Here is a 22,468-nt window from a genome sequence, read left to right as displayed (position 1 = left end):
TGACTGTTAGACCAGATGTCAGTTAGTGCAAGTGGTCCTGAATGCACTTACCATAACACTATCACCACACATTCTCATTCTCTCTCACTCTGTCTCCACTGTGTGAAAATGTCTCTACTGACCTCAACGTTAATGACACCATCTTCTCCACCTGCCACCCCTCCACACCATGTGCAGGTTGAAATGCCATTGGACTATGTTGCAAAACAGAACCCTTAGTGTGTCAACACAACATGTTCAGTCATATTGTGTAAACGTGTCATCTTATACAGGTGACCAGGGCCTCATCCATAATCTCATTCTGGACTCTGGAATCGTCTGGCAGCTGGCCACAAGGGTGTGGAAGAACAAAGATCTGAACACGTGAGCCCATAAACACACTGGCCAACATGCAAGGATTGCTCTCGTTAGGATATTTATTGAGATATGTCATGTACTTCTGTCCTGCACAGATATGGCTTTCTCGCATTGTTTGCATCCACGAATGGAGGCGTAACGAGAGTGTATCCCAACATGTGAGTGTTTGAACTATTGGCCAAATATGTGGAGGAATTGAGAATCACATGTTGGAAATTCTTTGACTGTGTAGTAAATCTGATCTTGTGTTTAACCTGTTTTTGTGTGTATGTGTCTGTGGTTTTGGATGTGTTTGTGTGTGGCTGTGGTTTTGGGTGTGTTTGTGTGTGTCTGTGAGTGTCTGTGTCTGCTTTTTGTTGATTGTGTGTACGTGTCTGTGGTTTTGGGTGTGTTTGTGTGTCTGTGAGTGTCTGTGCCTGGTTTTGGATGTGTTTGTGTGTGTAGAGCATCCGAATCATGGGATGAAGATTTAGAACCGCTTAATTCTAACTTCTACCGACGCAGTCTGGATTCTAAGGGCTATGTCTTCCGAGCCCCGACTCGTACGTGTGAGTGAGACATCACTTCAGTCACTCTCCCTAACATGACGTACTATGCATATGACTTCACAAGTTGGGACAGAGATATGGAGGGTCACAAAGTTCGGGACTGCTGCATAAGTGCAGATCATTTTGTATGAAATAGATAGCTCTGATCCTAACATCTAATAGGCTGAGCCGTTTTGGAAGCCCTTGTGAAATCCTCAATATATGCGCGTGTGACCGCTTCACAGTAACTGGATTCTTTTAATGTGATCCTCACTGAGCAGAGTAATCTTTGCTGTTGTGTTGCTTAGCAACAAAAGCTTGTTAGCAGTCTACAGAATAATCAAAAAGAAGTGTTTATTTTGAATACTGTTAGTAATAAATTGAAATTATTTATCCACTTCACATTGTGCCAAATGTGGCCTAACCGATGATGAAATCACTGTGACACATGGCTAATTGCTTTAGTATATCCACTGGTGCTGGTGCCAACATGCAATACCCTTCTGTCGAACTGTTACACATTCACTTCTAACTCTCTGGCCTTTGATCTCAAGCTATGGATGACCCCTTGATCACGGAAAACGGTACAGTGGGTATCCTCGTCACAACAGCAGTGGAGGTCACAGTTGGAGGCAAAAGCCTGAAGCCGGCAGGTGTGTGCATTTGTGCGCACACGTGTGTGTGTGTGTGCATTTGTGTGTGTGTGTGTATGCATTTGTGAGTGTGTGTGTGTGCATTTGCATGTGAGTGTCTTTGATCTGGGTTAATATTACACTCTTCTATGCTGTGTACTTCATGGTTTGATTACCCTTTTCACTGGTTTGTCTGTGTGTTCTCTTTTCTGTGTTCAGTGGTTGGGGTTAAGTTAGATTTGGAGGCATGGGTTGACAAGTTTAAGATCCTGGCCAGCAATGTATCTGACAGCAGACAGGGTTCCCATAAGGTAAGGTGGACAGATATAGTCTTGGACTGTTACAGAAAAATATAATCATCTTGACGTAAGCCTGCAAAATGAAACTTGTGTGTGTGTGTGTCTGTGTGTGTGTGTGTGTGTGTGTGTGTGTGTGTGTGTGTGTGTGTGTGTGTATGGTACAGTGTGGACCTTCTAGATCATGTGAGATGGACTGTGAAGTCAATAGTGACGTAAGGAACTTTACTTGCAGTTTTTATGTACATTGCACAGGTGTGCATTACACAGGTGTACATTGCACAGGTGTACATTGCACAGGTGTGCATTACACATATGTACATTACACAGACGTGCATTACACATATGTACATTACACAGGTGTGCATTACACAGATGTACATTACACAGGTGTACATTACACAGGTGTACATTACACAAATGTGCATTACACATATGTGGGCAGTCATGGCCTGGTGGTTAGGGAACTGGTCTTGTGACCAGAAGGTCGTGGGTTCGATCCCCAGACCTGAGGCCATGACTGAGGTGCCCCTGAGCAAGGCCCTTAACCCTCAATTGCTCAATTGTATAAAAATGAGATAAAAATGTAAGTCGCTCTGGATAAGGGCGTCTGCCAATTGCCATAAAATGTAAATGTAAATATGTACATTACACAGGTGTGAATTACACATATGTACATTACACGGTTGTGCATTTATCATGTGTCTTGGTTGTGCCTGAACTTGGTTTTGCAGGATCTGCTTTGCTACCTAATCGATGATGGTGGATTTCTGGTTATGTCTAATCAGAGGGACCACTGGAAGAAGGTATCACGCTCCTGTCTAGCCATTCTGTCTTACCTGTATAAACACAGTCTGAGTTTACTGGCAGAGTAATATTTTTCCAGAATCATTTGGAGCTTGTCAGCTTCAGTTTCCATATATTTTAGTTTAATTTATCTTGTATAATGTATTGAGTAATGCATTCGTTTTCATCACTAGTCAGTTACTTGGGTAATTTAACAAATGAGTGAATTATTGAACGCTGTGCATGTTGTGGAATATTTGTCCGAGTGTATGTAAAAGTTACTGTTATTATTTTGTCCTGGCCAAAGATAACCAACTATTCAAACCCCCTGGCTTACAAGGCCAAAAATCTGAGGCCAGACTGAACCCAGGCGCTGTTCCTAGACTGAACCCAGGCACTGTTTCCAGACTGAACCTGGGCACTGTTCCTAGACTGAACCTGGGCACTGTTCCTAGACAAACTCCAGGAATATGCATCCATCATTTTTCTGCTAATTACTTATTAATTAGCAAATTACCCTAATTACAATTACCCTGAAATTGTGAATTCATGCCACAGAGAAGAAAAAGAGGCATCAGAACCTTTTCTCAGTGCTGTGTTGAACTTTAGGCAGGCTGCGTTGAGTATCTCAACTGTGTCAGAAGCCTAACCCAGTACCTGTTCAACACTCCTAGGTGGGGCTGTTCTTTGGAGACGTGGACCCCTACCTAATGCACGCACTCTACAACAACTCCATCTACGGCCGCCGCCAGTCCTTCCAGTATTTGTCGGCCTGTCAGCCCACCGCCAGTAGTCGCACGGGAGCTGCACCCCAGCGTGTCTTTGTGGTGCGTTTTACGGAGCTGTTGTCTCTGCTCCCTTCTCTCAGCTTTTGAGTGGCTTTTGTATTATGCCCACAGTGAAACTGGAGGAGGTAATACAGTGTTGTGATGTTATATGCTGTAACTACTGTACAGTAGTAATGTAGTACTTCTCTGTGTCTGTCTCTATCTCAGTTCACCCTATTTCTGTCTTTGTCTCTACTTTTTGTCTTTCTTCCCTCTCTTTGATAGCCCTCCATTGCTGACTTGCTCAGTCTGGCGTGGTGGACTTCTGCAGTAGCATGGTAAACCCATCCTGAGTGTCTTAGATTTTTTGTGATATCTTTTTTAAATCAAATAATAATCATGCCCCACTCACAGTTTATGAACCATATATATCGAGCCAGTCATTGCTAAAACCTCCAGGTGGAGGGTTTTTTGGTATACACTTTTGTATGTATAAAGCCTAATTTTTTACATCATTACACATCTCTAATTACACTCCTCTACACTCACCTGATTCAGTTGTTGTTCATGTATGCAATGGAAATACTACTTCGCTCCTGTTTTAGGTCTGTACTGCAGCAAATCTTCTATGGCCTGGCTTTCAATAGCTGGATTAGCACAGGTTAGTATGTTTTACTCTGTGTAGATCACAGTGTGTTTCACTCCATGCATATTACAGTGTGTTTTACTCCGTGTAGATTAGGATGGTTGTTTCTCACGTGGCCTTCACTTCATTTAGTTCCAAAATCCACTGTCCTTGTTCAGAGGATTTCTGGTGTTTTGTATGCCTGGCTGTGTTGGGTTACAGGCGATATCTTTGCTGAGGGGACAGAAGCCAAAGGGAGCAGCAGCTGTGTTACCATTCAGAGTCAGTTCTTCTTCACCAACACCACCAACTCATTCAACGTTCTTCAGGACTGTGGAAACTGTTCCAGGTACAACTGTGTGCTATGTGCACATGTGTGGAGTTCTGCATGGGTGAATTTGTGTGTTTCTGATATTTGGAATATCAGAATCATCACACACACACAAACACATGTGCACTTTGTCTGACGGTATCTTCACTTTTTCTGACTTTCAGACTGTTCCATGCTAAGAGGATAGAGAACACCAACCTTCTGTTTGTGGTGGCTGAGACTCTACCCTGCAGCTCATGTGAGATCGAGAGGCTCGCCCAGGTCAGGACTGAGCGTATCCTTCCAGCAAAGGACTGCTTGCCTCTACAGTCGTTTTAGCAATTCTGATTTACCAAAACCCTTTTTTTGTGGCAGCTACAGGCCTTTTCTTCAAGCTTGCATAAGTTGGAATATGGAAAAAAAAATCAAGTAGTTTTTCCTTAATTGAATTTGTCAAGTCCAAGAGGAGATTCCCTGTGAAGTCCTGAGCTTTGCTCGATACAGGAAAGGACCTGAGAAGTGCTTTGACTACAGTGAGAAGGTAAGATGTAGACTTAGGTCCAGTGTTTCAAAGAATGACAGGTTCATAGAACTTCAATCTCAGTGTTTCTATTCCTTCATGTATTCACCTTATCACTGCCATCTATCTATCTATCTATCTATCTATCTATCTATCTATCTATCTATCTATCTATCTATCTATCTATCTATCTATCTATCTATCTATCTATCTATCTATCTATTTTACAGGAGAACACATCGGAATGTGGGAGGGCCCACAGTTTGCACTGTCCACTAAAAGTTCTCATCTGGGTCCAGATAACATTTCTTTACCTCACTCTTCGACCTTAAGCAGTCTCTCTCTCTCCCTCTCCTTTGCTCCTGTGTGCCCTCGTCCATCCCTTGATCCTGCTCCTCTGCCTCCCCAAACCCCTGTACCCAGTTCGACTCCAGTTCCACCACATTCTGAAGTGCTTTTTACAAAATACCAGTTGACATTCTCAGCAGAGCTGGACAGGTTCATTGAGATGCTGTTGGTGTCTTAGTAACTTGTCATTGTGCATATCTCCTGCAGACTCCTCTGGGTCTTACATTTATGAAGTTAATTGTTATTATTTTGTATTTAAGTAAAAATTCAAATTGCCATAAATGTAATGTGTTCTTAATTGTTTGCCAAATCCAACAATTCATTCATGACAAAATGTTTGTTGGATCTTGGCCTTTATAGCACTATTATGAACATGTGCATCTTGCATTAGTTTGGCTTCTGGTTTGTTCGTCTTTTCTGTTTATTGGATTGATCACCACACCCAGGGCTTTATGGTTGCTACTAACCTGGGGTTTTAAATGTGTTCCAAATGGCTTCCCTCTTATGCATATGTTCTCTACAGAGGACACTACCTTATTGACCCTTTGATTTGTAAAAAAAAAGAAAAAGGAAAAAAAAAAGAAATAATTTTGACATTATACCAGACAAGATATTTGTAGAATGTTCAAAGGGCATATATTGTGTACAAAAATGGCTGCCTGGTTTGCTACCCAACAGTGCCTTGGTGCACTCCTCCTATTGGACAGACATGAAGTCGGGGTCTGGAGCAAATGTGAATACCTAAGAAGGAAAGTTATGAGTTATAAATACTTCCAGCCGGGTCACTGACAAAGGATCACTACACCAGTGACTCCTGGTTTTTCGCCTAGCCTCTCACATTGGCTTGGCATCACCTTTTTCCTTTTCTGAACTCTTGACCCATACTCTTGCCTCTGTCTGTAGGAACAGCGATCTGCTTCTTTGCTTGCGTGTTGTATTCATGTGAATTTTGAGGTTCTAGCACAGTGCTGAGCAGACTCAGTTCAGCTTTATTATTATTTTTCTTTAATGAGAATGTTTGCTGATGTGTTTCTTTCCCTGTGCATGATGGGAAAGCTGCTGGCTGACTGGTTCCAGGACTAATCCCAAAGTGGTTTTCAATTTGATATGAAATGTACTGTACAGGCTTCAGGCTAAAAGCTTTTAAATCTTGTTTAGTGCACTGTATGTCAATTAGGGAGTTGTTTCAGAGGACAGACTGTTTCTTTACAGAAGCACATTCATAGCTTGGAAACTGCCCCATACTGCAGCCGTTGTCCTAAAAAGCACATGAATTTCAAAAATGTATTTCAAAAATCTCCAGTTCGTCTTTGTTTTTTAGTTTTCACTTTGAGATAGATTTATATACTGCATGGAAAATATTTATTGAGTTGTAGCTTTTAAGTTTAGTTATGCCTAAATCTAATGGAAATATTTCATTTATCTGCAAGAGATCCCACAGCTGTAAATAAAAAGAAAGCATTTGGCATTACTAAGTGAAGGAAAAGAAATTGACCAGCTTAACTTTCTTTTAAATTATATAGTTTTGTATTATATTGGATTGTTAAATGTGTAAAATATTCAATGGAATTTCCAGTTTTAGTATAGGATTGTGAACAAAACACAGGAAATATTTTAATATTTAGCCCTGGAAATAACACTTGGAAATGTTCATTCAAAAGAATACAATGAGGAAGCCAGAGTTTATGAAGATGAGACAGCATGAAAATGCTTCACTGGGATCACTTGGTTTTAAGGCTTGACTTTTAGTGGGCTTGATGTGTGTATGTTTAAAATTAAAATATTTAAATGACTGCTATTTATTTGCTATTTTATTTATAATTCACAAGACATTACATTATACATTATTATGTAAAAGCTTCTGTATTGCGATGGATTTAATAATGTGAATAGGAATGCTTGCCTTCTGTCTTTGTTCTTTTCTTTCTTTCCTTCTGTTTGTGAAGATTGTTTTTCTCTTTCTCCAGTCTTCCGTATTGTTTCATTTTGTACAGATAGCACAAAAATGTCCAGAAATGCTAACTTTGTATCATATTGTGTTATTCACCTGAGAAACTGAAAAAACAAATTGTTTATAAGAGAACTGGTGATAAAGACATTCATATTTTTCACGTCAACTTTGTGTGTGAATGCCTTTTTAATTACTATTGCTATGCTTATATTTGTTTTATTGTCATATGGAAATTAGGCTCATGAATTGTGGCCTTGTATTAAGTATTAAGACATTTATCACAGCACAATGAAACTGATAATGTCTTACAGGAAGGAACTCCGAGACAAATTTGAAGGTAAAAACATGAGGTATTTATTGTCACATTACACACAACGACCAAACAATTTGTACCACATCTTGTGTTTCTTCACTACTCAAGGGTATCCTTGCCCTGAAAAAGAAAGAAAACAGCTTTCTCACTTTGTCATTTTGCCATCTTGGGCTAGGCTAAATAAATTAAATCAATGAAGCCATGGTTTTACAAGGTCATATTAGTGAGAGCACTTCACATCATTGGGTGTTGATGCTTTCAGGAACCTCAGTCAAATAATCAGTATCCTACATGCTACATACCTTTCCAGCATCTCTGCTCTTGGCTCTGAGCTTGTTGACCTGGGACTCAGCAATGTCAGCACGTTCCTGGGCTTCCTCCAGCTCATGCTGCACCTTCCTGTACTTGGACAGGTGATTGTTGGCCTGCTCCTCCTATATAATACGAACACAGGAGTATAAACACGGGTTTGTCAAATGGCAGATGTATATTATTCCAAATTTTCCTGCTAAATACAATTCAGGCAGATGTAGGCTGTATATATGTGTGGTTTTTTTCATTTAAATCCCTACATTGTGCTTTCTATCAGTTAGCATAAGTAATTGCAACTGGTCACTTTTCATACAAAAATGTCTTTTTTATTAATTACATTCTTAGTGTAAGCGAAATTTTAATTTGGAAAAAAACAGTAGGTTGTAAATGGATGGCGGACTACAGTAAAATGGGGTTCTGTTTAGTTCTGTTAACAATCTGGTGTTAGCTAGCTAGCTAACTGTCTAGCAACAATAACAATCTGCTGTTTGCTAGCTAACTGTTTGGCAACATTAGACAGTTAACAAGTTAACAAAAGTAGCCCCCTGTAAAATCAATCATAGCAGCTCATTACAAAGAATATTTTTTTCTACTCTCAAGCAACATTAACATAATGCCATGTTTATGTCTTCCAGTACAATTTCATTATACAATCGCATATTTAATGGTAGACTTAATATCAGGCTAAGGTCAAAGGTTATGTCTACTCACCGCCTCCTCAGCCTGCCTCTTGTATGCCTTCACTTTCATTTGTAGTTTATCCACCAAATCCTGTAATCTGGTCATATTCTTTTTATCCTCCTCAGTCTGTAGACAGAATGGAGCAGTTAGAAGTGTATAATGGATTTGTGAGGGAAGAAAGCACCACAGCTGGGATTGTACCTGGTAGGTGAGCTCTTTCACCCTCCGTTCATATTTGCGAACTCCTTTGATAGCATCAGCCCCACGTCTCTGCTCAGCTTCAACTTCAGCCTCCAGCTCACGTACCTAGCGACAAAATTGTACTAACAATTGTACTAACAATAAACAAGCAAACAAAAAACTTAATATTTACTGAATATACAATGCAACCAACCCTAGACTCCAGTTTCTGGAGCTGCTTCTTTCCACCCTTCATGGCAAGACTCTCAGCCTCATCCAGGCGGTGCTGCAGATCTTTGACCGTGACCTCAAGGTTCTTCTTCATCCTCTCCAGATGAGCACTGGTGTCCTGCTCTTTCTTCAGCTCCTCTGCCATCATGGCAGCCTAGTGTGTGAGCCATGTCATGAGTTTTAGTTTATTTGTAATTAATTTCAAATTAAAGTGCACACGGGTGCCAAAAATCTCTACACTCACATCAGTAATTGCTTTCTTGGCCTTCTCTTCAGCGTTTCTTGCTTCCTGGATTGTATCTTCCATTTCGCTTTGAATCTGCATAACCTCAGCCTCAAGCTTCTTTTTGGTGTTAAGTAGGCTGGTATTCTTATTAAAGGGAAAACAAAGTGGACATTGAAATAATTTTTGAAGGAATATGAAAGGAAGAAATGTATAAGATCGCAAGCTTACTTGAGAGTGCAGCAGTGTCACACGCTCACTGGCATCAACCAGCTCCTGTTCAGCCACTTTGCGTCCTCTCTCTGTCTGTTCCAGCCCAGATCTCAGTTCCTCAATCTCTGCTAGCATCAGATTATTCCTGCGCTCCACCATGGCAACCTGTTCCTTCATGTCTTCTTGTCCTCTGACAGCCTCATCAAGATATAGTTGGGCATCCTGATGCGAAATGAATCATTGTTAATAGATACAGCAGCCCAGTCAGATACAGCAGAGACATAAAATTTAAATGTAGTTGTACCTTGAGCTGTCCCTGGACGTTCCTGAGCTGTTTCTGGGCCTCAGCAGCCTGGCGGTTGGCATGGCTCAGCTGAATCTCCATCTCATTCAGGTCTCCCTCCATCTTCTTCTTGACTCTCAGGGCATCATTTCTGCTCCTCACCTCAGCCTCAAGAGTACTTTGCATGGACTCAATCACCCTCTGGCTGTTCCTCTTGATCTGCTCCATCTCTTCATCTTTTTCAGCGAGCTTCCTGTCAATTTCACTCTTAACCTGGTTGAGCTCAAGCTGGACACGAAGAATCTTGGATTCCTCATGCTCAAGTGTGCCCTGGTAAGTATCAAAATTATTGATATTCATGGATTAGGAGTATGAAATTATTTGTAAGCCATGGATATCATATTAATGATCTAGCGCAAATGAACAAAGAAAGATGAAATACCTCTGCTTCCTCAAGAGCAGTTTGGATTTCTGATTTTTCAGTCTCTACTGTCTTCTTTGCCTTTTCCAGCTCATTAATGGTTTTTCCATTTTCTCCAAGCTGTTCTGTTAGGTCAGAGATTTCCTCTGTGGAAAGGCAAACATTATTTAGCATTCGATATTCTGCAGTGAAAATGTAGATGTATGTGTATAAAATTTTTAAAATGTAGAAAATGTTAAATTACGCTGCAGATTCTTGTTCTCTCTCTTCAGGGTCTCCAGCTGGTCTAAAGCTTCCTCATATGAGTTCTTCATCTTAAAGAGCTCAGTGCTGAGAGAACGAGATTCTTTCTGGGCTCCTTCCAGTTCAGCCTGGCCTTCCTCATACTTCTGCTTCCACTCTGCCAAGATCTGACAATGGCAGTTTTTTGGGGTATTTAATCATTTTTATGAGGTGTGGCTGATGCAGACCTGTACCTCCAACAACCTCTTAAGTTCTCATTACCTTGTCAAAGTTCCTTTGCTTTTTGTCCAGGTTGGCAGCTAATGCATTGGCTCTCTCAACATCAATCATGAGGTCCTCCACTTCACCCTGTAGTCTCTGCTTAGTTTTCTCCAGAGAGGCACATTTAGAGTTCACTGCTTCAGTGGATTCCTCTGCATCTTGGAGACGCTGAGCGAGTTTTTTCCTATGGATAGATTCACAAACAATGGGATTTGAGAAAAAATGGGAAAGAATCAACACTGCTTCATTTTGGGCAATTTTTGTTTTCAGTAGCTTGAATGCATTTACTTGGCCTCTTCAAGCTCATCTATACGCTGGATGGCATCGGTCTCATATTTAGATCTCCACTGAGCCACCTCACTGTTGGCCTTGGACATTCCACGCAGCAGCTCAGCCTTGGCCTCCTGCTCTTCCTCAAACTGCTCTCTGAGCAGATCACAGTCATGACGGGCTGATTGGACAGCATGAGCCAGGGCGTTCTTGGCCTAAGGCAGAATTTAAATGATGTTCCATTAAGGTGTTGTAAGATTTCTACATTTGTTCCACTTTCAAGATTTTTCAAGACGGTTGAATGGGCCATACAAGAATCAAAATCCTAAATGGATTTAAATGGACACTGAATTTTTTAGGTACTTTTTAGTCATGAGAGTGTGATTGATGTTGTAAATGACCATGTAATTAGGTTTCATTTTTTAAAACCATACAGTTGACATTGTATTTTTACCTTTACTTCCTCTTCAATCTGTCTTTTAAGTTCCTCCATCTGCTGAGTGTAGGCCTGCTTCCCTCTGGTCAGCTGAGAAACCAGAGACTCTTTCTCCTCTAGCTGCCGTCCAAGTTCAGCTGTTCAGTGGTTCTGGTTTAGTATGAGTTCATTGAAAAATAAAACACACATATGATATTCTTTACAACTTACCATTCTCAGTAGTAAGTCTGGCTTTTTGTATGGTCAAGTCATTCAAATGGCGAACATTGTCCTCGTGTTTTGCATTGATTTCACTGAGTTGGTCCTCAAGGGTTCTGCACATTTTCTCTAAATTAGCCTGTCAGAAAAACTGATTTTAGAATTAAAGTTACAGGAAAGTATTCAGAATAATAATATGTTTCTGTTCATACTTTTCCTTTGGCTACAGCCTCCATGTTGCTGGACAGGTCATCAATCTCCATTTTATATTCACTCTTCTCCTTCTCCAGCTTCTGTTTGACCCTCTGAAGGTTGTCGATCTGCTCTCCAAGCTCAGCAACACTGTCAGCTTGTTTCTTGCGGAGGGCAGCAGCTGTAGCTTCATGCTGCAGAGTGGACTCTTCCAGATCACGACGCAGCTTCTGGAACTCGGCCTCACGCTTCTTGTTCATCTCAATCTGAGCAGCAGTAGCACCACCAGCTTCCTCAAGCCTCTCACTGATCTCCTCAAGTTCTCTGGAGAGATCAGCTCTCTGCTTCTCAACTTTAGCACGAGCTGCACGCTCAGCCTCAATTTCCTCCTCCAGCTCCTCAGTGCGAGCCTAAAAGAAGAAAAGTTTTTATTTTCAAAATCTCTATCTCTCAAACTATTAATGTGTCAACATACAAAATGAAAGTTTACCAGCAGTTCTTTAATCTTCTTCTGAAGTTGTGCACCAATGGTCTGCTCATCTTCGATCTTGCTTAGAAATTGGCTTATTTCAAAGTCTTTCCTATAGTGGGCAATTTAAAAGGAAAGTGTTCATACATTAATTGTAATTTTAATTGTTATAATAAAGATAAATATTTTGAAAAACATACTTTTTGATTTTCTCATCAGCCTGTTGTTTATCATTCTCAAGGTCCATTATGTTCTCCTGGGCCAATTTCAGGTCACCTTCAAGCTTTCTCTTAGCTCTCTCAAGGTCCATACGCAATTTCTTTTCTTGTTCCAGAGAACCCTCAAGCTAGGTTTTTGTGGAAAATGTTACAGTTAATGATGATTCTCCATGACACATGTATTAAATATTTCTTCCATAAAAATATTAAGTTCTTACATCATCCACTTGTTGTTCAAGCTTGGTCTTGGCTTTAGTTAAGGAGTTGACTTTGTCTTCCTCTGCTTGTAGATCATCAAGAGTCTGCTGATGTGCCTCTTGGAGGGCTTTCTTCTCCTTAGTAAGTTTAGAGATGCTCTCATCCTGGGAGACCATCTCTTCTGTTAAGTTCTTGACCTATGAAAAAGCATTATATAAATATGTTTTCCATTGTTGTTCTTATGACAGTATAAGGTGTTTGATTCAAATATCAACCTTGTTCTCTGTGGCATGTTTCTCCTTCTCCACTTTAGCCAAGGTGAGCTCCAGATCATCAATGTCCTTCTTCAGCTCAGAACATTCATCTTCCAGTTTCCTCTTCTTGGCAGTCAGCTCAGCATTCATTTCTTCCTCATCCTCCAGTCTCTCATTTGTCTCTTTGAGTTTGGCCTCAAGTATGATCTTGCTCTTGATCAGCCCCTCACATCTTTCTTCAGCATCAGAGAGGTTCTCTGTTTCCTGTTTATGTAAATGGTTTTGTTATAGTAATTTTTTGCAAAGTCTGCAAACATTTAAGATAAGATAATCTTTTATTAGTCCCACACTGATGAAATTCACAGACAATTTGAACTTAAGTACTTACAGATGCTACTTGCAGTTGCAGGTCATTTTTCTCCTGCAGAAGGGAAACCATCTTCTCCTCAAGCTCTTTCTTCTTAGCCAATGCCTTTGCCAGATCCTCCTTCATTTTCTCAAAGTTCTCCTTCATGGCAGCCATTTCCTTCTCTGTCTCTGCACTCTTCAGTAGAGGCTTAATCTTGAAGTACAGCTTCATCCATGGCCAGTGTTTCACATTCATGAATGAGCGGATGTTGTATTGGATAGAGTAAATGGAATCTCTAGAATGTAAAATGTCTCAATTAGTTTATGATCAATGATGAAGTATGTTGTCATTATTACATCAGTATGTCCATTTAGTTTGTATAAACAAAATATACCTTCTCTCCATCATCTTGACAAATTCCCTCCTCATGAGGAAGCCACGGCACAGAGCTTGAGTCATAGTAATTAGAGTTGCTAATTTATCATCTCGCATCTCCTCAAGGGTACCTAGTAGACCAGCTTTGAAGAACACCTATGGAAAGATTTAAGTAAAATTATGTGCAGAGCAAAGTTGGTTTGTGTAGATACACAGGTTTATTTGTGCTCAGCACAGCTACATCACTGATATAAATTCTACTACAATTCATTTTAGGGTTTAAACACTTTTACATTTATATCTTACTTTTGTGTGTCCAAACTTGTACTGGGTGTGATCAACGTCAATGGAACCCAAGAGTTTCTCTGCAGCTTTCTTATTGTCAATGAACTGTCCCTCTGGGATGACACTGGCATTCAAGACTTTATATCTGCAAATTTATGATTAAAAACAGATGTTAGGGATTTGCTCAATTAAAAAACACTGCATCTTTCTAAGTACATTTCTTAGTTTCAGATGAAGAAAACTAATTGAAATGCATCTGTTATAGTAGGAATTCAGTAGGATTTTCAATAGGAATATGCTGAATGTACCTTTGCTTGAAGTCACCATAGAGAATTCTGCTAGGGAATCCCTTTCTACAGATTCTGATACCCTCCAGCACACCATTACACCTCAACTGGTGGATAACCAGGAAGTTCTCCATCAAACCTACAATGATCAATACATTGTTGACCATGTTGAGGGATGTAGATTGATAACATCTGTTGGTCTGTTCTGTTCTGACACGTAATATAGCCACAGTGGTGTTTAGTATGGGAGTTGTTATCAGTATGGGAGTTGGAGTTGGTACTCACCTGGAGTCTTGGATTCATTTGGAATCAAGCAACGCACAAAATGAGGGTGAGTGCTCTTCAAATTGGTCATCAGCTTGCCCAAGTTCTCCTGTAGAATATAAATGTTTTGTTATAATTATAGGAATAGACAAAGTACATCACAGCTAAATGCAGAAGTATCTACCATCTTGAAGCTAGAAAAATGTCTGTTCATACTAGAATGTCCAGCAGTATCAGACAAGTTCTTCACTCCTTAATCATTTCTTAAAAAGGAAAAAGATTTGGAAACTAGTCTTGCCATGGCTAATTATTAACTATATTTTGGGCAAGGGGAATGTTGTGCTCTTTCTGTCTTCATTGCACTACTCCTTTTAGACTTAAGTACTCAAAGCAGATTATAGTACACATCCTAAACAAAGCAGATTATAGTACATACCCTAAACAAAGCTGACACAGTCTGGAAAGAACCACCCTTCTTCTTGCCAGCCTTCTTGCCAGCAGTATCTGTTTATCATTATACATATATTAATTCAGCATTATTATTCTTACTTTTCAATAATGAATGTAAAATTGTATGATGTTTATCTTTGAAGCCTGTCTCTGAACAATCTAGTTATTCCAAATTCATATAGTTAATGTAGAATTATAAATGGTTAAATACCATCAGAAGAGGCATGTGTTGAATAAAGAAGGGACAGCAGTTTGTTTGCTGATTTCTGATAAAGCCCCACAACAGACTCATTCAGGGGGTCCTTGTTCTTGTCCAACCAGCCAATAATGTTGTAGTCCACAGTGCCAGCATAGTGCACCAGGGAGAAGTGGGCCTCAGCTTTTCCCTTTGCTGGTCTGGGCTTCTCAAAGGCCTTGGACTTGCCAAGATGCTGGTCATACAGTTTGTTCTTGAAGGATGTGTCTGTAGCCTTGGGGAACATGCACTCCTCTTCAAGGATGGAGAAGATGCCCATTGGCTGTGGATGATATTCAGTTTTCAGTAATGAAAAAGATTTGATTTGCTTGATAATTTCAGAAATATTTTCCTTTAGAGATGTGCATTAAACATCTTACCTTCTCAATAAGCTCAATGCAGGCAGCCAGGTCCATACCAAAGTCAATGAACTCCCATTCAATTCCTTCTTTCTTGTACTCCTCTTGTTCCAGCACAAACATGTGGTGGTTGAAGAACTGTTGCAGTTTCTCATTTGTGAAGTTAATGCAGAGCTGCTCCAAGGTGTTGAACTGTCAAAATGTAGTCTCATGTTTAACATCTTTTAATTATATTATTTAAAATATATTAAAAATGCTCAAGTATTATACAGTAATGGTTCATATAGTATACATGTAAAAAAAAAAATTTACATCAAAGATCTCAAATCCAGCGATGTCCAACACACCAATGAAGAACTGCCTTTGCTGCTTTGTGTCCAACATCTCATTGATTCGGACAACCATCCACAAGAACATTTTCTCATAGACAGACTTACAAAGAGCGCTGACAGCATTGTTGACCTGAAATAGAACATGTTTGTAAGATTATGACATGAATTTTAACTTAACCTTGTTATTATTATAATTATAATTATAATTATATTAGAGTAATTGCATTACCTAGCTAGCAGACAGACATGCATGTAATACATTACCTGTGGTACAGTCTGTCCTTTGGTCACAAACTCATTTCCGACCTTCACTCTGGGGTAGCACAAAGCTTTCAGCATGTCAGCTGAGTTCAGCCCCATGAGGTAGGCGATTTTATCAGCCACTGCAATGTGAGAAGTGATTGTAATCCTCATTTAAACCTGTTGATGTTATGTACAGTGATAAGACCCATCAAATCTGGTGAAGAGTTGTGATATTTACCCTCAGTGCCATCAGGCTCAGCCTGCTCCTCTCTCTGCTTCTGCTTGAACTTCATGTTCCCATGGTGCATCACAGCTCCAGTCAACTTGTAGATGTTAATTTTCTCATCGCCACTGAAGCCCAAAATGTCAATGGCAGTCTTGAGTAATAAAAGGAGATGTAGCATTATTCTACTTGTACTACTCAAGATAATCTCAAATTCAGCCACAACTTTATCTTAAAACCAATGGAAAACACAGAATTAGATAAATGATCCAAAGAGTATTAGCTTGGAAAGTGTTCTGGAATTATGACCTACATCAGTTGCTATGAACTCTTCCACATCATTGATGCTCTTTACTGCGATTTCACCCTGGCTGATCATAGGGTAGTCATAAGGGTTGGTAGTGATAAGCAGGGCCTCTGTGAAAGAGAGGTTGGGAATTTGACTTTGTAGCTAGTAACATAAATGTTCAAACAACATTTGTCAGAAAACAGACTTTCAGATTCCATACCAAGCAGCTCTGGTTTGTGTCCAGTCATGAGCTGGTAGAAGATGTGGTAGCTCCTCTCAGCAGACAGCTGGAAAGTGACTCTTGACTTCTCCAGGAGATCTACATGAAATAAAAAAAATCTAGCACACTAAATCTCAACTTTTTATTGGATGGATGAGAGTTTTGTAAACAGTTTCTTACATGTTTCAATATCAGCAGAAGCCAGCTTTCCAGAGGATGCAAAATGAATTCTTATGAATTTACCCTGAATAGTGTCAGAAAGAAAAAACGTTTTACCCAACCATTGCATAATATTCACAATAGCTGTTATGGATTGAGCATTTTACTTGAATATTACTCACGAAGCGAGAAGAATTGTCATTTCTCACAGTCTTGGCATTACCATAAGCCTCCAGCAGGGGGTTGGCGGCAATGATTTGGTCCTCCAGTGAACCCTGGACATGGACATTATAGATTTGTCCAAGAGAATGGACATGATTATAGATCTGCCCAAGAGAGCTTTTGAGCTCAGAAGCTGTCATACAAGTTATATTTATGCACAGACCTGCATTTTGCCAGGAACGGGTTCTGCCTTCTTCTGTCCAGACACAGCAATTGTCGCAAAATACTGGATGACACGTTTGGTGTTCACAGTTTTTCCTGCACCAGATTCTCCACTGAGGGTAAATCAAGCAATCTCTGGTTAGTAGTAAGGTGGTGTAATTTGAATTAAATATATTTTTTGGTCCAAAAATCACTATAAATATTTTGACTGCATAAATAGACTTACGTGATCAGGATAGACTGATTTTCACGATCTACAGTCAAAGAAAATCCATTAGCATATATTCATTTGCTCTCTCTCCATGTTTTTAGGGGCCTACACAGAATCCAATCCAATTCTAACTCAAGATAGGACGTGTTTAGTTTGCTAATATTACATTAATTCTTCTTACCTGTTAACATGAACTGATATGCGTTATCAGAGATGGAGAAGATGTGGGGTGGGGCTTCAATCCTCTTTTTGCCTCTGTATCCAGACACAACAACTGCATCATATACTGGGAGCCACTTGTAGGGGTTCACAGTGACGCAGAACAACCCTGAGTAGGTCTGCAAAAACGAGAGATTATTAGTCATTGCAAACAATTTAAGTCTTATAAACTTGATTACATTACCAAGTGGGATTACAGAATAATACAGGCTGCTTGTGAATAAACCAATTTAGACCTACATAGATCATCCATGCTGCGTAGCGCTCTTTAAGATTATACAACACAGCAGGTTCATTGAGGTGGGTCATCATGGCCATGTCCTCTATTTTGTCATATTTGGGAGGGTTCATGGGGAAGATTGCATCCTCTTTAACTGTGAGAGTCTGTAAATTATAAGCAGTGTCAGAACAGATAGATCATTACACAAACATTGGTTTGATGTTAAACATGGGTATATCTATAAAGGTTTAAAAAACAGCAGATACTTGCCTTTCCACACAGCGTTTCAACAGTGGCTTTGCCTCCCTCTTTACTCTTTAATGTACCCTTGAGGTACATCTCCTTGGGCTCAGACACAAAATATGCTGTTCTGGCATCAAAAGGTGTGTTCTGGGCCTCAATCCTCTCCTTCTCTGGCTTGCGGAGGTAAATGGCCGCTGGCCCAAAACACTCCATCTCTCCATCCCCCATGGTGGTGTTTTCTTTAAAAAAGATTAAAAGAAACATTCAAAAGAAACATTCTGTCAAAAGAAACATTATTTTGACAAAAAGTCAAAAGAAACATTCTGTACAACATTTCAGTTAAACTCCAGAGTCTTGTTGAATAATTACCTTGTTTAGTGGTCTGGAAGAGAGTAACTGTAGTGTTGTGGATATCTGATACTGAGAAGAGAAAAACAGTTGTTAAGATCTATGAATTCACTTTTTGGGTCTAGTCCTAAATAACAAAATATGTCAAATGTCAAAAATGTAATGGTTACGTTGTGGTTCCAATGTACAATCTTCTAACCCTGATAGTAGGCTACCTACCGTGGCTGTGTTATATCTGTGGGTGTGGATGCCTGCCTTGGCCTCTTTTAAAGGAATGCTTCTGTTCACTCAGCAGAATCCACTTTCTCTATTTGGTCAGGAAGTGTTTGTGTTCGATGACTTTCACTGCATTTGGCCATGAGTGTTTGCCATTAATAGATCCATAGATTCATATATAGGAAGTAATGTAAATGTTTTATGTTCAATCAACAGAATATTGCATTTACACATCCTTATTTATTGTTGTGTATTTTATCAATTTTACCATTTCAATATAGGCAGAACAAAAATATTTTGAATGGAAAAAATTGCATAACAGACTGTTTGTTGTTTTAACTCTACGTTTTATTTCTGTTTGTTTCTTATATATTTGTTTCTTGATATATTTTCTTATTTGCTACTTATGTATGTTGTGTGTTATAGACAACAACAAAACAATAATAATTTTAGATAATGTTAAGATAATAGATAATTCTGTACACATTAACTTTAATAGCAGGTTTTGTAACAAATTAATTCATTATCTAAATTTAGCAGTCTATTTGACTCTAATTATAAAAGGGGTCGTTCAGCTGTGGAAAAGTGGTGAAATGTTACAGTCATGCAGCTGCAGGGTTTGACAGATATGTCTTAAATAGAACATCACTTGTATCTTTCCATTTGTATATCAGAAATCCAAAAATATTTTTGGGCTTCCATGTTTTTCTCCTATTAGCAGATTTTATGTTTGCTGACTTGCATTCTAAGGTATGGGGTTCTCTAATTGGTTTAAAATGCCATGTTTCACAGTGGTAAAAATGCAGTCCATCCCACTGTAATTTAGCAAAACAAAAGTTGTTTTAGGAATAACTTGAGGGCTATATACAGATGAACACAGCACTGATTACATGTTCAGTTGTTGTGTTTTCTTAGTGTATAAACTGACTGCACCTCTTTGTGTGTGTGCTGTCAAAGAATGAGGGTTGGGCAGAGAGACAGCTGGAGCAGGGCATATCTGTGGTCTTTTGGACAGTTCCAGAATTATCTGTCTTAACCTTTTGGTGAGAGTCGCAGCTGTTTAGCCTCTGACCCGGATGAACAGCTGCCATCTCTTCTGACAATCTGTAGAATGAGGTTGCCTCTGATTTTTAGAATTAATTACTGGCAAGCATTATTTTTGCTCAAAAACAATTTGGAAACAAGAAGAGTAATCACCTAATCACATGTACTGCAATGGCTGTGTCCCTTCTCTGCTGCCTCTAGTCTATGTTAAAGTGGTTTAAAACAAAGACCTTTTAAAACTCTACTAACAAACAGAACTGTTGAAGAACTGCTTGGAAATAGCAAATCATATCTTGAACTGAAGCTATGAGTAAAATGTCATCCAGAAGAATAAAAAAAAAGATGAACAAGAAACACTTGCTTAATAAAAAATAAATAAATTGATTAATAATGAGGTATCACTTTCTGTGGGTCAAGTCTTATATTTGTTCATAACAATAAAGCACTATTTAATATATCTTGAAGTGGCCATTCCTCTTCATTTTAAATGAAAACAGTTGTTTTTAATTCTGAAAGTACATTTGTATATATTGTATATATTTTCATATGGCCATCCGGTCACAGTCATTGACAGATCACTTATGTTGGTCTGAGGCAGGGTATAAGAACCATATTATTATATTCACTTTACAGTTGACAATGGCATGGCTGATCTTTAAGGCATTTTCAAGATGACCTTGTTTTAATGATTTCCATGTAGGCCTAGATATGCTCACAGACAAATGCTACAGTTAAATCAGAATTAACTATCTTGCCTTGAACTTTTATATGCACATGAAATGGGATACTTTATTACCCACACTGATATTAAAGAAGCTGCTCAGGATGTGTTCTGAAATAAACCATGGTCCTAAACTGCTACTGTATCTCTCTACACCTCTTTCTTGGTTAGGTTCTTGGCTAGAATGTCAGTTTATCAAAAAAATGTAAATAGTTGTAAATGTCAGCATGTAAATGCCATTATTGAAAATGTTACTCAAATGAGGCATTTCCAGTTATTTATACATTTTTATTTAAATATTTGTCCCATCACATAACCCATCATCTGGACAGAAATGAACATAGAAACAATGTCTTGATAGTTTCCATGTTCTCCCTGTGTCTGCGTGGGTTTCCTCCGGGATCTCCGGTTTCCTCCCACAGTCCAAAAACATGGAGGTTAGGTAAATTGGCATTCCTTGACAAATTCTCCCTGAGTGTGTGTCTGTTCAATAAAAAAGCAGTTGTGTGTGTGCTTGTATGCCCAGTGGTGGATGGTGCTCTGTTACTAGGGTCTGTCCTCTCTCCCCCTTCCTGCACCCCATGGAAATGCATTCATTTGTCACATGCTAAAGTGTAAAAGTGAGCATGACTGGGAGAAATGGAGAGAATAATCCAACTAAACACTGAGCAAGTTTAGGAGATAATCCAACTAACACTGAGCAAGCTCACAATCTACACTGTCATGGCAACAAAACAATAACTAAGACCAGAATAAGATATTATTTATATCCACAGGCATGGCCGGAGTGGGCCACTTTTTCAGCCCGGGAGTTTCATGCGCAAATCCGGCCCAAAATTATATTTCCATCCCAATCGGCCCAAACTAGAGATTGACATGAACCGGCCCATCGGGAATCCTCCCGAATCTCCCGATTAGCCACTCCGGCTCTGTCCACAGGTAAACTGGGGGAAAACGAGACATGATTGAATGAAATGAAGGGATGAGAGTCACACAGTACGAAATAAAGTTGGAGACAACAATCAAAATAAAACTACATAAAAGTTTTTGATAGGACACGACACAAACAAAACAACACGGTACCACATGAGATGCAAACTCAAACAGTACCACATAGTACCACATGAGGCACATGTCACCTGCGTGTCACTCTCAATGCTGTTGAGGGGGAGATGGTAAAAAAATTCTAAAATTGCACATTAAACAGATGTATGCACACTCATTTACCCAATCGTGGGGTTTATCCTGCTATTTTGACCAGTTTTTTAATGTTCTTTTTATGGATAAAGCAACATTTCTACAGACTAAGCATTTACTAATGCTAATGTGTGATAGTTTGTGTATTAGACTGACTCTTGTACGGAGGCTTCTGATGTTCATTGTTATCAAACTTGTCTATGGCAGATCAAAATTTATAGTTTTATGGTGTGAAGTAGGTTACAACCAGTTAGGCTGTCTGACTTAAAAGGAGCTGCTGGCTGGTTTGGCAGTGTAGGAGTAGCCAAAGGTCACTGGTATAAAGTTGCAGAGTCCTGATGCTGGTCCTCCTCCTCAAAAAGCAATAAAAATATCAGGGAGTCATTCTAGAAATGTATTGTGTAATGACTCAATCTGACTTCTGCTGTTGTAATGTTAAAGAACTGATGTAATGCATACTGCTTGGCATATTGTGCCTGCTTGGTGCTTGGACATGTTCATGTGTTTTAGTGAACACAATATGTTTTTCTCCTAATGTAGCATTAATTAATACCGTATTGGTTGTTTTGTCAGCCACCACTCACTTCTCAAAAATATCTAGTGTATTAGAGGCAGATGTCTAGGTATGGATTCCATTGGTCAGTATTTCACACTTCACAGATTAGATTACACTTATCCGTATTTTAGAATCAACTATAACAACAACAATAATAAAAACCATCTGACTGTTCCTTAGCTAGACTGCCTACATGATTATTAATGGAAAAAAGATGCATAAGACCAATATGATCTATAATCTTACCATTCACTGCCCATTCTTTTTTTCAAACTGAACTAGTACATTATTTCTTAATGTGTCTCATAGCTTTTCATGAGGCCA

At 39.3% G+C, this 22,468-nt stretch overlaps 2 protein-coding genes across 2 annotated transcripts in view; one reads left to right on the top strand and one right to left on the bottom strand.

The window, feature by feature from the left end:
• Positions 1-7,285, top strand: part of cacna2d2b (calcium channel, voltage-dependent, alpha 2/delta subunit 2b) — a 33,065-nt gene extending 25,780 nt beyond the window's left edge. The window contains exons 25-38 of the mRNA XM_077002249.1: positions 273-363; positions 453-515; positions 802-905; positions 1,439-1,537; positions 1,736-1,827; positions 1,980-2,027; positions 2,547-2,618; positions 3,273-3,425; positions 3,651-3,703; positions 3,971-4,026; positions 4,213-4,339; positions 4,486-4,595; positions 4,759-4,841; positions 5,051-7,285. Of these exons, the coding sequence (XP_076858364.1) occupies positions 273-363; positions 453-515; positions 802-905; positions 1,439-1,537; positions 1,736-1,827; positions 1,980-2,027; positions 2,547-2,618; positions 3,273-3,425; positions 3,651-3,703; positions 3,971-4,026; positions 4,213-4,339; positions 4,486-4,595; positions 4,759-4,841; positions 5,051-5,152 (1,253 nt within the window). The 3' untranslated portion in view covers positions 5,153-7,285. The remainder of the gene's footprint in view (positions 1-272; positions 364-452; positions 516-801; positions 906-1,438; positions 1,538-1,735; positions 1,828-1,979; positions 2,028-2,546; positions 2,619-3,272; positions 3,426-3,650; positions 3,704-3,970; positions 4,027-4,212; positions 4,340-4,485; positions 4,596-4,758; positions 4,842-5,050) is intronic.
• A 231-nt stretch (positions 7,286-7,516) lies between these two features.
• On the bottom strand, positions 7,517-18,301 carry LOC143512128 (myosin heavy chain, fast skeletal muscle-like). Its single transcript, XM_077002088.1, has 39 exons — positions 18,090-18,301; positions 17,840-17,983; positions 17,562-17,718; positions 17,396-17,423; positions 17,171-17,282; positions 16,968-17,060; positions 16,807-16,870; positions 16,627-16,725; positions 16,431-16,534; positions 16,133-16,271; positions 15,916-16,034; positions 15,632-15,781; positions 15,341-15,511; positions 14,937-15,243; positions 14,712-14,779; positions 14,297-14,384; positions 14,033-14,150; positions 13,746-13,869; positions 13,459-13,595; positions 13,104-13,359; positions 12,737-12,979; positions 12,482-12,658; positions 12,246-12,391; positions 12,067-12,157; positions 11,597-11,986; positions 11,397-11,523; positions 11,205-11,323; positions 10,769-10,965; positions 10,481-10,664; positions 10,221-10,386; positions 9,998-10,122; positions 9,577-9,885; positions 9,291-9,494; positions 9,081-9,206; positions 8,820-8,990; positions 8,627-8,731; positions 8,456-8,551; positions 7,735-7,866; positions 7,517-7,552 (listed from the first exon to the last, which is right to left on the bottom strand). Exons 1-39 carry the CDS (start codon positions 18,288-18,290, stop codon positions 7,532-7,534), a joined length of 5,808 nt encoding a protein of 1,935 aa, XP_076858203.1. The 5' UTR covers positions 18,291-18,301; the 3' UTR covers positions 7,517-7,531.
• Positions 18,302-22,468: the final 4,167 nt, after the last annotated feature.

Source organism: Brachyhypopomus gauderio, chromosome 1 (assembly GCF_052324685.1).
Source record: "Brachyhypopomus gauderio isolate BG-103 chromosome 1, BGAUD_0.2, whole genome shotgun sequence".
Taxonomy (NCBI): Eukaryota; Metazoa; Chordata; class Actinopteri; order Gymnotiformes; family Hypopomidae; genus Brachyhypopomus; species Brachyhypopomus gauderio.
The sequence above is the reverse complement of the archived record's forward strand: the minus strand, read 5'-3'. Positions and strand labels throughout refer to the sequence as shown.